General features: G+C 30.1%; 2 protein-coding genes across 4 annotated transcripts; both read left to right on the forward strand.

The window, feature by feature from the left end:
- The first annotated feature begins 381 nt into the window (after nt 1-381).
- Nucleotides 382-3,466, forward strand: LOC111681587 (hatching enzyme 1.2). Of its 2 annotated transcripts, none has more exons than XM_046950816.1 (2): nt 382-938; nt 2,480-3,466. In XM_046950816.1, exons 1-2 carry the CDS (start codon nt 767-769, stop codon nt 3,283-3,285), a joined length of 978 nt encoding a protein of 325 aa, XP_046806772.1. In that variant the 5' UTR covers nt 382-766; the 3' UTR covers nt 3,286-3,466. The 2 variants fall into 2 exon arrangements, with proteins under 2 accessions (XP_046806772.1, XP_023299201.1); XM_023443433.2 differs by having other exon boundaries at nt 386-938; nt 2,477-3,466.
- Nucleotides 3,467-6,715: 3,249 nt separating this feature from the next.
- Nucleotides 6,716-14,961, forward strand: LOC111681567 (ATP-dependent RNA helicase p62). 2 transcript variants are annotated; one of them, XM_023443414.2, is made up of 6 exons: nt 6,716-6,801; nt 7,087-7,389; nt 9,618-10,718; nt 10,844-11,082; nt 13,786-13,964; nt 14,273-14,961. In XM_023443414.2, coding segments are annotated over exons 2-6 (1,794 nt in total). In that variant the 5' UTR covers nt 6,716-6,801; nt 7,087-7,387; the 3' UTR covers nt 14,546-14,961. The 2 variants fall into 2 exon arrangements, with proteins under 2 accessions (XP_023299182.2, XP_046806770.1); XM_046950814.1 differs by lacking the exons at nt 13,786-13,964; nt 14,273-14,961 and adding an exon at nt 11,655-13,268.
- Nucleotides 14,962-16,723: the final 1,762 nt, after the last annotated feature.

Genomic DNA, 16,723 nt, shown 5'->3' on the forward strand with positions numbered 1-16,723 from the left:
ATAACGAACAAAAAACCGCAAAAGGGGTAACACTCCCAAATTCATCATGAACTCTCCTCTCCGACCGATGTTTTTATCATTTGATATGTAAATTGCTACAATATTTTATATTATGTTTATGATATTTAAAGCGTTAAAATCATACAAAAACAATACAAGCATAGTAGAGTAGAGTAGTTACATATAATAAACTATACTTAAATTCGTTGTTATTTGATAGCTGTATTTAAATGTTGTTAAACTTAATAGTTTTATATCAGCTCTAAATCAGAGCGAAAGTCTAAACTGGGCTGGTAGGTTTCATATGTAAAACGATGTTGTGCTTACTTGCTCTTTTGCCAGGCTTATCAATGACACCACATACGACTATTATTTATTTAATATAAGACTTTTGCTCAGCTAGGTTATCGTAACTATGAAAACAACGTCCGTCACATACGTTTCAAACTAAAAGCAAACAGTCGGTGCGCGCATGATCATAGAAATACACAATATATCCGCCGTTTTCGTTACAAAAAAATTAATAATTTTTCACTAAACAATAGACAAATTTTTAAAGTGTATGTACAATAAAACGAGGAAAATTTTTAATTTTGATGCTTAAACTACAAGTGTGATAATGTCTTTAAATATTTATTTAAAATATTAAAAGGAATTTTTGTTTGTGTCGCTCGCTCTCATCTATTGGATTGTGTGCAAATTTAATGGAATAGTTTGTTGAAGTGTACATTGTTTATTTGAATACAAAAAGAAGAGTTTTAGCAAAATGATTTTAAGAAATTATCTAAGCAGACGCTCCTTTTATTGTTGCAATTTAATCGTTTTTATTGTTGTCATTCAATATTTGCAACAATTTACAAATGCCGTTAAGTTATCGGGCAAATATTATCCATCGGGTGTGAATTTTTTTGAACATGAATTTCCGAGTTTAGCAGCAGGTGTGTAAAAGTGATTATGATTATAAAATGGTATATTTGTGTTTAAAAGTGTTAATTTTTTTTAAATTGTGCGGAAAATAGAGCACAAAAATGCATAAATTAAAAACAAAATTTTGTTAAATTAATAAAAGACAAATTAAAAAAATGTACCTAATACATATTAATTTTTTTTAAATTTAAATGAATAAGTGTTTTATTCGGTTATACCCTAAATTTCATACCCTTTATGAAAATTATTGCTAAAAGACGTTAAAAATCTAAATATTGAAATATCTTTTGTGAACATGACTTTTTGTGATATTTTAAGAAAAATTAAAATTAGATTGTTGTGTTGTCATGTGTTGTCATGGAATGTAAAATAACTCAACTCATTTAATTATTGCAAAAATCTTCATGTCGCCAAACAAATTAATAAATCGACACATTTGGTGATATATTTTACAGATGATTTTGTCAATCCGTTTGTTTCACATTGAAATATTGATCGTAGATCCACAAAAGTTAATATATTTTGGGTTCTTATCAAAATCTAAGTTGAACCACATGGGAGATGCGCAGACATTCTCTGTTAATGAATTATGGTTCGTACCAAGTCCCCACTGGTACCCCGGAATACCGATTAAATAATTTTTTATACATTAATCTGTCATTATCACGATACACTATTTTCATAACTGCCAGCATATATTATAAATTTTTTCAGGATCACTTCATAGATTATCCTTACCCCTACATATGGTTCCCCCTAAAAAAATTATTAAAAGGGTCCTAATTTGCCCAAAAACTACATGTATACAAACTCCATACAAACGAGTACAGGAAATATTGTTTTGTTTCAATTGTACGAAAAAGTACTTTATTTAATATATTATTCACTGTTTCATTTCCTGTAGAGCCTGGTCTTGGTGTACATTTTCGAGTAATTTACTACCACATTTCGTAAACACGTTTTTATAACCTACCTCACAATAGTGTAGAGCCTATGTATATCAGTTGGTTACAAAATGTTCTTAGTAGAATTAGCTATGTCTGCCCATATAAAACATCTAAAAAAACTATATGTTGCAACTTAAATTTTAAAGATAACTGAATGAAATTTGATACATAATCTTTTAAGTCCATAATTATGTTCAAAATAATATTCGGAAATTTTTTATTAAAAAGCAAATATTTCGTAGGCTATTAAAAAAATATAAACGTTTTTTTATTAATTCAATTTAAAAAATTATAATAATATTCAGAAATGTCTAACTGTACTTCAAAAATGTTGAATTTTATTAGCTTTTATTTTTATCTCAGAAATTTCAAATTCAAATTCAGAAAATTAACTTAATAACAATTGTATTTCAAAAAAAAAAGCATTACTTGTATTTCAGAAATTTTACTTCAAAGATCCATTTTTGAAACACAATTAAAAATTTCTGAATACAATTAAAATTTGGAATTTAAGTTTTTCATTTTAAAAAATTCAATTGGAATTGATATAAAATAAGAATTTTTTATTAATATATAATAACATTAACACGTTGTTTTTTCAGAAGAATACGATCCTTATGGACCCAATCTTAACGAAGATGACATTAATGGCTTAGATGATCCAGAGACTATGCCTCGATTATTTCAAGGTGATATTGCCATCGATCCTTTTACCTATATAACTTTACGTTTAGGTGTTAATCCCACTCGACATCCAAAACGATTATGGCCAAATGGTACCATCCCCTATGAGATCGGTCACGAATATGAAGACCATGAAAGAAAAACTATAGAACGTGTACTACAAACTTTCAATGCACTGACTTGCATAAACTTTGTACCCTACGATGGTGAGGAAGATGATTATATACTTATTTCAGCTCCCGAAGATGGTCCCAGCGGCTGTTGGTCTTATGTGGGTCGTAAGGGTGGAGAACAGATTGTGTCTTTGCAGCGACCAGACGATACGAGCGCTCATTGTTTTAGCAGTGAAGGACGCATTATGCATGAACTAATGCATGCTATTGGCATATATCACGAACAATCACGTGCCGATCGTGATAACTATGTTAAAATACATTGGGATAATATAGTACCAAAATTTCGTAAGAATTTCAAACTAATTACGAAAAAACGAGCAAAATATGCCTTCGACTATGATTACAATTCGGTTATGCACTATGGTGAATATTATTTTAGTAAGAAGAAGGGTAAAAAACCGACCATGACACCATTACAGCCGGGTGTACGTATTGGACAACGTAAAACGCTGAGCAAAATCGATTGTTTGAAAATTAACGACTTATATGGTTGTCTAAAAGGTCGACGCGCTAAAATGTATCGCAGTTTTTGTTATTTATTAGGTTTATAATTTATTTAATTTATGTATATGCGATCAATTTGTTTTTCCGTTAAGTCTAATGTTAATAAATCATATTGATTTTATTGTTATTACTTTTAGAATAAAATTATTATTAATTAATATCTAGTTAACCAAATTATTGTACAATTTTTATATTATTTATAATTTATTTAAATATACAAAAATATGATTAACAAAAACTACAAAGTAAAGAATTGCAAAATTTGTTTATTATTTGGTAAGAACATCTTTATACTCTTATGTAACCTCGAAATGTACTTGAACTCACATAGATCACTAAAAGTGTATTTACATCCTAAATTAACAAGTAGGAAAGTATAGTCGGGCATGGTCGACTATATAATACCCTACACCATGAGTATATTTTTAAAATTTTTACTTTTTGTAAAGAAACTTTTATGTTGAATATTATTCCAAAATATTTAAGCAATTTTTTGATAATAAAAACTTTCTAAATGAGGCCGATCCTCCGTAAATTTGGGAAAAGGATATATTTTTAAATAACAGTTAGTTTTGTTGAGTTTCATTGCGATACAAATGGTTACAAGTCAATTTTAGACGTTTAAGACATTTTTTGAAGGGGGGTTTGTATGGGGGGCTAGGGTCAAATAAGCGCCGATCCTTACGAAAATCTGCAGTGTCATTTATACTTATATAAAACTTATTTGTGCCAATTTTTAGAGAGATAATAGAATATTTGACGTAATTATGGGAGGTACGGTTGTAGGAGGGCTAGGTGAAATAATGAACCGATTTCAACCATTTTCAATAGGTTTCGTCCCTGTACCAAAAAAACATGCTTGGTCCAAATTTCATCAAATTATCTTGAAAATTGCGGCATGTACCTTGTGCACAAGGTTTACATGGACAGCCAGCCGGATAGACGGACGGACATGTCTTAATCGACTCAAAAAATGATTCTGAATCGATCGGTATACTTTAAGGTGGGTATTGGACCAATATTTTTGTATGTTACAAACATCAGCACAAACATATAATACCCTCCCCACTGTAGTGGTGTAGGGTATAAAAATAGGTCTCAATCTATAATATTGAGCTTATTGCAAGAAAAATAGCTAAAATTTTGTTGTTGTTCTTGTCAGCAAATTAACTTCTGTGCATTATGTGTATAGGTATATTAAAAATATTTTTCTATATAAACATTTTTCTATATAAAAATTACAATAGTTAGAAAAAGCAATAGTTAGAAAAGCAAACGATTATGCATTCGGTTAATCGATTATTTTTTGACGATTAATTGCTCGAATAAATTAAAATTTGCAAATAGCGAATAAATAGAATAATATCCCTTAATTAACCGATTAAGACCATTCGTAATTCAGCTCTGGGTGGAGGAAGACTGTCGTGCGTCGTTGCCATTATCGTTTAAGGGTAATCAGGCCGTCCTTTTTGCTCTGCCTTCGAGAGTTTTACGTTTCAAACAACATTGGCTAATGTGTGACGTCAGATAACTGAACCAAGTTACAGTATTTCTTGAGGTGCATATTTGGCCATGTGCAATCGTGTTAACTTAACCTAAGTTTTTAATTTTAATTGGAACATATGAGCTAGTCTTTTCTAGCTAGAATTGGTGATTGCGTTGTATAATTTTAATTACTGGCCAAATAAATCTTAGGTTCGGAAACTAAGTAACTTAAAGAACAAATAAACAAACTAACCGATTAAGAAAGTCTTCCAATTTGCCCGTAAAATTACAGTATATTTTCTACAAAATTCAATATTTTTAAAATACTTTTATTCCTTAATTATTTTTGTATAGTAGAGAAAGTTTATTTGATTTTATAACAATACCTCTGATACTTTAAGAGAAATTGTAAAAATTTTATAAGGTCAATTTCTGCAAAAAAAGTTAAATTGAACCGACAATTTAGCCGCCGCCGACGATCATTTTGCATCGGCTTGTATCTCTGCTCGGCGATCCTCTCATTATTATTTTATTTTTACATTGTAGCGTTGCCATATGTTCAAAATATTTTGCTAAAAATCTTTCAAAAACGGGGCTGTTATAATGCGCATTTTTCGGCATGTGTTATACCAAGTTCACACTGAACAGTTGAATTACTTAATGTGTAATAAATACATTTATAACATTATTTCAACAGTTTAAGTCGTATATTTTCTATTCATTTGCATTTTTCTCTTATTTTATTATTTATCTGTCGAAAAGTCGAAAAAAAGTCAGAAAAAATCGGAAAAAGTCGGATAAAGTCGAAAAGTAGAAGAGTCGAAAAAAGTCGAAAATTGTAGAAACAAGTCAAAAATAGTCGAAAATTTTAAAAAAGTGGAACAAAGTCAAAAACTCTAAAATAGTCGGAAAAATCTAAAAAAGTCAAAAAATAGTCGGAAAAAAATCGAAAGAAGTCAAAAATAGTCAAAAAGTCGAATAACGTCGCAAAAAGTCGAAAAGTCGAAAAAAATCTGAAAGTCGAAACGTCAAAAAGTCAGAAAAAGTCAAAAAGTCGACTACTTATAAAATACTTATAGTCGAAAAGTCTAAAAGTCGACATTTAATTAAATGAAAAAAGTCGGAAAATAAACTTTTCATAAAATGCAAAAAGTCAAAAAATCGACTTTTCATTAAATGCAAAAAGTCTAAAAGTCGACTTTTAACTAAATGAAAAAAGTCGAAAGGTCGACTTTTCGTTTCAACTATAGAACCCTAGCTATTAGGGTTTAATGATGAATGTGAACGTGTATTACAAATATTGCACAGTGTGAATGGGGTATTATTATAAATGGAAGATATTAAATGAAATAAATATAAATAAATCTATAATTTTTTAATCATTCCTTTTTATATCTTAAAAAATTATTTTAAACGAAACATCATTTTGCTTTGATTTTTTCTTATAAACGTCACAAAATTTTGGTCTGTCACTTAATTCGTCGCTCGCTTTTTTTCTGTGATTTGTCGACAGCGATTCCAATTGTAATTAAAATTATTCCTTAAAACATATTTAAATAAATTTAATTAATTAATGTACATAGAAAATATTATTTTAATACAAATAAATTATTTATTATCTCAATAAAATCCTCATTTTTGAAAATCTGTATACATACATATGTATGTATGTACATAAACATTTTATATCTGCAACAATTGTATGAATTAGGTAAAGAACACATCGAGAAATAAATATTTTGAATAAAAGAATTTTATTTATGCGTCACCTCTAACTCAATTATTTCATTTTTTCTTGGGTGTATTTTTACGTTTTCTTAGGTATTAGTTATGTATTGTTATAACATATTATTAAAACTAATATGTTGTGTTTTACCATAAAAAATACATAAATTTATTTTAATAAAATTTCCATAATTTCCTTCATTAATGTTTGTTTTATTCCACTTCATTCCAATTTCAACTTTTCAAAATACAACCCTGTATTACTAGTGCTAAAAATTACAACGATGTTCAAAAAAGTAAATATGTAAAGAAATTATCGTGTCATGCGTCATTCCACTTTTGGACGAGGTTAGGTAAGAACGTCTGCGGTTCTTCGCGTTGGTGCACGAGTTTTTGTTGAGAGAAAAATTAAAAAGTTATAAAATTAAGTGTGATATATATAATATTAATTTTATAAATTTTCTAAGTAAAATGTTTAAAATAATAGTGCCTCTACTTGCTAAAAACTCGTGTTACGAAAATGCGAATTTAAAAGCCGCTTATTGTATTAAAAATATATTACTTTCATCATCAACCAATAAAAATGTGATGGAAAATTTAACACAACGACGCCATTTTCTTTTTTCAACAACCAACAGAAAAACCATTCAAGCTTTTCCCACAATACCTCATCAGTTAGGAGTTAGTAACCGCAATTTAGGACGTCAACAACTAGAGCTCCTTTCTACAAATAAAATTACTAAAGAATTTTATCGAGATTTTAAACGCTCTAGCGTGTACTTAGTGGAATCTTCAAATTACAAAGGAGAAGCGGTTGACGAGTCAACTCTTAAGGAAAAGCCTGCAAAAGTTCAAGAAACCAAAAGGGATTCAGTAAATAGAAAACAAACATCTTTATATCAAGAAGACTACTCAGACGAAGAAAACAAATTTGGTAACATGTAAGTACACAACGATATGCAATTAATTTTTTAAGAATTAAAAATGTGGTTTTGAGTCGACCATTTTGTAGGTTACTTTTTAATAGATTTTGTTAGTAAATTTTTTTCTTCAAAAACTTTAGTGTGTATACTAAAAGTCTGGGTTTTTTCCTATGTGTACATTATCTTTTGTGCTATTTTTCTTCCCTTGTTTGTTAAACATGTGTTTGTAAACTCGGAATATGAAAAAAAGACAAACTAAAACAGAAAGTACAATAATAATTAACCCTTAATCGTTTTTTCTGTATACACATTTTTTCTTTAGAAATATTAGTACTGATATTTCTACAAAGTATTAATAATCACATTTTTCTGTTCTAAAACTACCTGTTATAATTTCACTTTTCTACCATTTACTCCCTACCTACCCCTTGGCTACAATTTTCACATACAACTAATTTACGGAAGAATATGCGTCATATTAAAAACCAGTCCAAGATAAATTACACGTTTTTTGCATTTGCCTCGAGTTTTATTTTGTTGTACACACTATTTCGTATCGTTTTTTGTTGTATTTACTTTATCATTTATGAGTGTGCTTATACATATTTATTCGTGACTTTATTATATTAAGTCAATGGCAAAATTTCTTATAATTATTTGCCAACTCAACATTATCGTGTGTATTTCTTGTGTATTTGTGTTTATAGCACTAAAAAACACCGTGATAGACATGTTATAATTTTCGCTATTCATAGCTGTCGGTCTAATCTTGTATTTTACGACTGCTCTTTGGCATTTTGTTGTCAGATGAAAGGCAAGCAGAAAAATACCCAAATAACTTCTCACTTATACAGTGATAAAATAAATACATACTAATTTGGTTTTGACGTTAGAAATAGGAAAGATAAGCAAAGCGAAATGAAACTCAAATAGGTGTACTAGGTACCTAATAGCTGTACAAATAAATATTTGAAACGCAATATGGTTTTCATTATTTATTTATGAAGCCATTTATGTTTGAAAAGTTTCTCTGTTAAATATTCTAAAATTTATGTTCAGTTAACAATTTTTATACATTTAGACCTTGATCAATCATTCATAGAATGTTTCTAAAAATTCTTTATACTCATCGATACGAAAATTTTACATTCGCTCCCGGATCTATGCATCTTTTAGAATATTTCAAACTTATTCCTAGAATGCCTGTAACTTTAAGTAATCTTAATAATGTAAATAACAATTTAACGATTAATGGTTTTTAAAGCTTTGAGTAGGTATGGCATGAAAATCGGGTTTTATCTTCAAAGAAAATATTTTTTAATTTGGTCACATGTTAAGTAATATTTTACTATCACATCGTGTTATTATTAAAATAGAAGAACGAACTATTTTTAAATATAACAAAGTAATTATTTTAGATTCAAATATCAAAGTATTATAAGTATATAAATATAACATATCTCAATCGATTCGAATATTTTTTTAATTTGTAAAAAAATACTTTTAATATAAATGTTCCATGAAATGCTACTTACTTTAAACTTTCTTTTCCTCATTCTTTTTCCTAATCTACATTACAAATCAATTTATTAAACTTTATATCTATATAAATTATATTGCATGTTTTCTCTACTCAAATAGACAATTTGTTATATTACCCTTAATTTAAAAATAAAACTTTAAATAAATATATAAAAACAAAACAATTAAATAAATTCACGCGACAATCAAGAATCCAAGTACATTTTATAAATTTACCTCAAAAATCAAATAGAAAATATATATATGTAAATGAACGAATAAAAACACAACTAGACAACAAACAATTGCAGTACCAACAGCCAGATGGTATATAATTTTTCATTAATTTATAATTTAAACAACCAACAAACATGCAAACACAATTTAAAGCTCATACATGTAATAATGAACTGATTTTTGTTGGCAAATACACTTTTTATATAAAATAGCTCATTATTTTATAAACGTATTAATTTTATAGACAGAAAAAAAACAAATAAATTTATAGTAAGATTAAGCAGATTTAATAAGAAAAAAATCTCTTATATCTTTGCCTTATTTTATTAGTTTTGTGAACTCATTATTATTGAAAACTTTAAGCAGAACAGATGACAAAAAATGTTCAAAATTGAAGATAAAAACAAAACTCATAGAAAATCTAAAAAAAGGCAGTAATTTTGTATCTATTCGAAAAATAAACAATTTATGATTTTATTTACTTTTAGGGCTCCTCATGACAGAACTTATGGTGGTAATCGCGGTGGACGTGATGAACATGGAGGTTCAGGCGGTGGTAACCGTTACGGCAACAGAGGAGGCGGCGGTGGTGGTAATGACTACCATGGCGTACGCAAGGGCCGTGTTGAAAAGGGAGGTCGTGGCAATGATCGTGGAGGTCGCGGTGGTGGCTTCGGCGGCGGTTTCAATGATCGTCGTGGAGGCAATGGTGGTGGCAATAACCAGGATTTGTCTATCCGCGATATGGATTTCACAAATTTGGCTCCTTTCAAGAAGGACTTCTACAAAGAGCATCCCATTGTTGCCAATCGTTCTCCTTATGAAGTGCAACGGTATCGCGATGAACATGAAATTACTGTACGCGGTAATGCCCCCAACCCCATTCAAGATTTTGATGAAGCCTACTTCCCTGATTACTGCATGAAGGAAATCAACCGTCAAGGCTACAAAGCTCCCACACCAATTCAAGCCCAAGGCTGGCCCATTGCTATGAGTGGCCACAATTTCGTTGGTATTGCCAAGACCGGCTCTGGCAAAACTTTGGGTTATATTTTACCCGCCATTGTGCACATCAATAACCAACAGCCCTTGCAAAGAGGTGATGGTCCCATTGCTTTAGTTTTGGCTCCCACTCGTGAATTGGCACAACAAATCCAACAGGTTGCCACTGAATTTGGCTCATCTTCGTATGTACGCAATACTTGTGTGTTTGGCGGTGCCCCTAAAGGTGGACAAATGCGTGATCTGCAACGTGGCTGCGAAATTGTTATTGCCACTCCTGGTCGTTTGATTGATTTCTTGGCCGCTGGCGCTACAAATTTGAAACGTTGCACATATTTGGTTTTAGATGAAGCCGATCGTATGTTGGATATGGGTTTCGAACCTCAAATTCGTAAAATTATTTCACAAATTCGTCCCGACCGTCAAACCCTTATGTGGTCTGCCACCTGGCCCAAAGAAGTCAAACAATTGGCAGAAGATTTTCTCGGCGACTACATACAAATCAACATTGGTTCATTGGAATTGTCGGCCAATCACAATATTCGTCAGGTTGTCGAAGTTTGCGATGAAAATGACAAAGAAGAAAAGTAAGTATTCAAATATTATTTATATTTTCTCGTAATAATGAAAAAAATGTATAAACTTCTCATAAATAACAATGCAATACATTAATATATTTTAATATTTTTTTGTTAATATCTATTTTTTCCAGACTTAAAGCTCTGCTTTCAGAAATTTATGATACCAGCGAAAATCCTGGCAAAATTATTATTTTCGTTGAAACTAAACGCCGTGTCGATCATTTAGTACGTTTTATCCGTAGTTTCGGTGTACGCTGTGGCGCTATTCATGGCGACAAGTCACAATCTGAACGTGATTTTGTTTTACGTGAATTCCGCTCTGGCAAATCCAACATTTTAGTTGCTACTGATGTAGCTGCTCGTGGTTTAGGTAAGTCTTTTTGTTGCTTCTTCCTCATTATTTCAACAAGCATTTTGCATTTTGATTTATCTTGATTATCACCATTCATAAACTCATTCGCTCATATATTTGTTTCTAATGGCTAAAGAAAAAAAAGTTGGAAAAGTTTTTCTTAAAAGAAAACATAAAAGTGTTTCAAAAACTTCACATGCAAAAATAAAAAAAAAATAATTTTAAAAAAGATGAAATATTTTTAATTATTTACAAAAATTGTAAATGTTTTGATAAATTAATTAATATATTTTGCATTTGAAATTTTACATTTTTATTCTTTTTTAGTATTGGTTTTTGTAGTCTTTAAACAATTCACTTCATAACTTTTAACACTCAGCTGCTGAGATTCATTCTAAATTGTTGTAAAAATACAATAGCCATATTACTAGCAACTACTCACTTAGAATTTTAATTATAAGATCTCTTTTAACATGACTTTATTAATACTTACGGAATATTTTTCTCCTTTCCCCCTTATCATTTCCCCCAAAACACTGTTTTGTTTTCGTTTCTTCCAAAAACAATCTCTTTTTCCGTTTCGTTCACAGAGGCCATAAATGGTTGCATGGTGGGGATAAAATGTCAGCTAGTAATCTGAAATTGAAAAAGAAATTTTAATGGAAATTTTGAAAGTTGATAAAGAATACCATTGCAATGTGAAAGTTGTCAATGATGCATTACATAATTAAAGTAAAACATGAAAGCGGCGGCAAGCGGATAGGCGGCAACACTTTTTTACCACAAGGCCATTGGAAAAAAGGGTATGTCGTAGTACCGTAACACCACCGCTACCGAACGGTATATGCTTTACATGTCTAGTAAAAACAAAACACAAGGAGGCGGTATATTGATAGAAGGCACGAAAAAAATGTGGTTACGCTTTTGTATGATGGAGTCTCAAATTATAGCAGAGCGTAGCAAAAGCATTATTTTTCATATATGCTGCAGTTAGTAAATGCTACATACTAAAATATACCACCACCTTTAACAGATCCGTGTAATAATAATGTCTACCTAACGACTCATATCCCTATCATCATCATGTATTTATATTACAAGAGGCCTCTGAAGTCTAGTTGTTAACACGACTAAATAGGAGTATATCTATCAATATTATAATTATCTATTGATGTAGTAAAACCTTTGTTGTATAACTATAAAAACACAATATACAATCTTTACCCTGTATTTTTGGGGACACACGGGAACAGCATTAAAAAGACGGAGTGCATACCAATCAACCAGAGAGAAATTAAAGCCATTTTTTAAAGGGGATCTTTTTGAAATTTGTTTTTATAAGAAATAAAATTATTCCTTTGTAAAAATTCTCTCATGAAACTGGAAATGCTCTCCGCTTAAAAGTTGGACAAACAAGCAAAATAAATAAAAGCACACGCAGGCAAACAGGAAAACAACCTATGTATATCTCGCAACTATGACTCAACGTGATGTCTCTAATGTGTTCTTTGATTAAGTACTAGTTGAACAAAATTAAAAATAAAATCAACATACTAAGTTTCAATTAGAAAAGGCTGGATCATTATGCCAACAATAGTGATTTGGTGGTTTCTATTTGGAAATTGTAATTTTGCAAAGTATTAAAGAAAGCTAAGCTGTGTATGACAGACGTATTAAATGGAGTCGTAACAAATGTTGAATAGCTGTTGTGTATGATGGCAAACCAAAAACTACAATACGACAACATCATCATTTGCTTCAACGTTCTTCATTCCCAACAGTACGTTGTCAGCTATAGTAAATATGAATGAAAGGAGTAACAAAGAACACATTTTAGTCAGAAACCAGTGATAGTTTATTTTTAATCCAAAACAATGTCTACATGCTTGCGTTATTTGTGTGTGTGTATGTTCGTAAGTGTACAACCGGATGGATGCTGGAGCCTTAGGCGCACTAAACTGCTAAATACATTGGTGCGCTACACTCGTGACAAAACATGAAAGTGATGGCTTTGGCTTCTAATCAACGTATACAAACAAACAAAAACCAACTCTCCTGCTGATCATGTGTGTCTAGTTCTAAAAAAACAACTCAAATATTTGTTGTAAGCGTATCTAAACTAACGTTGTTGAAAAAAGCTAAACCGAGATATCAAAACCGACGTTTAGTTTTGTTCTTAAGAAAGAAAATACTTTTCAAGTTGTTTAAAAAAAGACTACAGGCTCTTCAACACTACGTCGTCTTAATGCCCATTCTACAGCACCTAAACGACGTGGCTGCGAAGAGTTTGCCCCTCTCAATTAATTGATACGAAATAATAAAACCGAAAATAACAAGGTAAAGTAACATTTATTTTACACCAAAAAAAGCTCTTAAACTTTTATTTAATCAATAACAAGCGAACACTTTGTATTAAGTTTTATTAAGTATAAATTAAAATAATTTATTTTTCAAAATTCTAACTTTAAAACGAAAGTGTTAGCAACTCTTTGTTTACAAAAAAGGACAAAATATAAAACTAATATTAAACAACAAAAAGTCATGGAACAACAAGAACTCTTTATCTAATTTTGTAATAAATACTTTATATCATTTAATTTGTATTTCTTTTAGTTTATTTTTTACTTGAAAATTTTAAACATTATTAATTTGTGTTTTTTCTTTTGTATGTTCTTTATTTATTTCTTAACAATTTTTACAATTGTTCAAAAATTAAAACAGATGTTGATGGCATTAAGTTTGTAATCAATTTTGATTATCCACAATCTTCGGAGGACTATATTCATCGTATTGGTCGTACTGGTCGTTCAAATACAAAGGGCACATCATATGCATTCTTTACACGCAATAATGCTAAACAATCCAAAGCTTTAGTTGATGTTTTAAGAGAGGCTAATCAGGTAAATATTTCGAAGTATTTGTTATTAAACTATTTTTTTTTATTAAAATATTTTGTTAAGAAATATATTCTTTTATTAATTAAACAAATTATTTAACAAAAACATTTAACTTTTACTTTAGTTAAAAACTTATTAAAAATATTTAAAATTTAAATAAATATTTTTCAACGAATTCAGAAAGAAGGAAAGAAAGCAAATAAATATTGTTTTACATTCTTCTTTCAGAATACGGGCCTAAATTGCTTAAACAGAAGGCTTTTTGCAATAAAACTAATTCACAAAATTTTCTTTTCATTTTCTCTTTATAGGAAATCAGTCCTGCTTTAGAAGGTATGGCACGCAATAACCGCTTTGGCGATGGTGGTCGTTCACGTTACGGCGGTGGCGGCAATTCTCGTTTCAATGGCACCTTCAAAAAGGGTTCAATGGGCGGAGGCAACAAAGGCTATGGCAACAATAACGGTGGCGGTTATGGTGGTGGCCGCAGTTACGGCGGTGGTAGCAATAATGAAGGAGGCTACGGACGCGGTGGCGGCAGTAGTAGTGGCGGTGGTAATACCAGACATACGCGTTTTGATTAAATGAAAAAATCAAGAATTAGTTTATAAGGACTTAATATTAAATTAATTTTAGTATATGTATTTTTAATTTTTAACTATAACAAACAGATTTGTTTCTCATCCTAACAAATAATACAAAAAAATGCAAAAATCAATATTTTTAGAATTGAAAAAAAAAACAAAAAAACTCATTATAGAGTATAATTTTCTAGAACAAAATACAAAATCACTTTTTTGAATTGAAAAAGACAAAAAAAAAAAAAATAACAAATCAAGAATACTTTTATTTAAAAATAAAGTAAACAATATGTATACTTAAATCAGCACAAGAGGGTACAGTGCATTTCGTTTTGTGATACTCTACATATTTGTTCACTCTTTGCCAACATCTTGTTTATTAATTCATTAAAATATAAATGAAAAAAAAAACGTTTTTACAAATAGACTCACAATTACACATGTATTACAAGAGGAATTAAAGAACAACTCTCGGAAATAAGTCTTTAAAACAAAATTATTTATGTAAAGAGCCTCAACGGTAAAACAGTTGGAAGAGAGTTGCGTACTATACATGAAAAATAAACTTCATTAACTCGTTTTAGCGTGTAATTGTTTGTGCATAGAAAATGTATGTAATTTTCATTGTTTTCTTTTATTTTATGAACAATTTTTTTAGGTTTATTTTTATTTTTCATAACTGTTTTAATATTGCTTTGTAAACAAAAATAATTCTTATAACAAGCGCGTATGTTTAGATGTCCTCCTTTAAATCTTTGATCACATTTTGTAAATGTGTGTAAAAAGCTACGACTAAACATCAACTAGTTTTTAAGTTTAGCCACCATTTTTTTAATGATTTTTATTTCGGTTGTGAAAACCATAGTTCGTTTAATCTTCTTATTTATGTTTATTTAATATTCTTTAAATAATAAATTTATGTTTTATGAGTTGTAATGAATTTTTTTTCACATCCATTCTTGTACATTAAAATATACATACTTAATATTAAAAATAACTATACTTACAACAATATTTTTAAAGCCCACAATTAATTTTGTATGAATAACATGAAAATAAATAATTTTAACAATAAATATACTGAAACTCTGAATTTGCTTGTGTGAAATTTATTTTAAAAATAAAGAATTTTAAATCGAATGTAGTGTGGAGAATAGGGGTGAATATTATCAACACTAGGTTCATAACTTTAATGTTAAATTTTTGAAAATCCATCCATCCAATCCATTGAACATAGACCATAAGGAGTGAGATCGAAAAATTCTTAACATACATATATGTTTATAAAAAAGAAACCACTAAACTTACAGCTTTATTTTTTTTTTATTTGATTCAAATTATTATTACAATTTACAAAACAAAATATTTTTATAGTTTTAATCACTAGTGATGAAATTTTGAACCCTTTTCGGAAACCCTTCCATTAACGTTTTTATAGTGCTTTCTGTCACTTTGCTCGAACATGTAGTCCATCTCCGTTTAAAATCTACCACACTTTTGGACACCTTTTTTGTACTTTTCAATTCTCTTTTAACAAGAGCCCAATATCTCTCCACTGGCCTTAGCTCCGGGCAGTTTGGAGGATTTGCCTCTCTTGGTACAAATACCACATTATTGTTCTTGTACCACTCAAGGGCTTGTTTACCATAGTGACAGGATGCCAAGTCAGGCCAAAAATAAGTGGACACATTATGAAGTCTTATGAATGGAAGCAGCCTTTTTTGTAAACATTCCTTGATGTAAATTTCGGTATTTATAGAGCCCGTTGTAACAAATGATTGGCTTCTTTTGCCGCAACTGCATATTGCTTGCCATACCAAGAACTTCCTGGGAAATTTTGTCTGCTTTTGGGTCCTAAACTTTTCTTCAACATTCCCTCGAGCATCAGCAACATAAAACTTTTGACCTGGAAGTTGCGAAAAATCTGCCAGAACATACGTTTCGTCATCCATTATGCAGCAAGAATATTTTTTTTATAAAACTTGACTTCAATTTCCGTGCTCTGTTTTTGGCCTCTAAATTTTTAGCAGCGTTCCTGTCAGGAACTTTTTGAGCCTTGTATGTTTTTAAACCTGCATTAGCTTTAACTTTTCGTACCAAATAGTCCGAGAGCTAAGCTAACCGAGCTGCTTTCCTACCGGAACGCATTTTCAAAAGAGCTCCCAATCTTTTGAAAATGCG

Source organism: Lucilia cuprina, chromosome 4, assembly GCF_022045245.1.
Source record: "Lucilia cuprina isolate Lc7/37 chromosome 4, ASM2204524v1, whole genome shotgun sequence".
In the NCBI taxonomy this organism is placed as follows: Eukaryota; Metazoa; Arthropoda; class Insecta; order Diptera; family Calliphoridae; genus Lucilia; species Lucilia cuprina.

Excerpts from the sequence above, each read along its gene's own strand:
- LOC111681587 (XM_023443433.2), top strand. The coding sequence starts at position 767 with ATGATTTTAAGAAATTATCTAAGCAGACGCTCCTTTTATTGTTGCAAT. Across the intron at positions 939-2,476 it reads ATTTCCGAGTTTAGCAGCAG|AAGAATACGATCCTTATGGA; the intron begins GTGTGTAAAAGT and ends TTGTTTTTTCAG.
- LOC111681567 (XM_023443414.2), top strand. Across the intron at positions 10,719-10,843 it reads GAAAATGACAAAGAAGAAAA|ACTTAAAGCTCTGCTTTCAG; the intron begins GTAAGTATTCAA and ends TATTTTTTCCAG. Across the intron at positions 13,965-14,272 it reads TTTTAAGAGAGGCTAATCAG|GAAATCAGTCCTGCTTTAGA; the intron begins GTAAATATTTCG and ends TTCTCTTTATAG.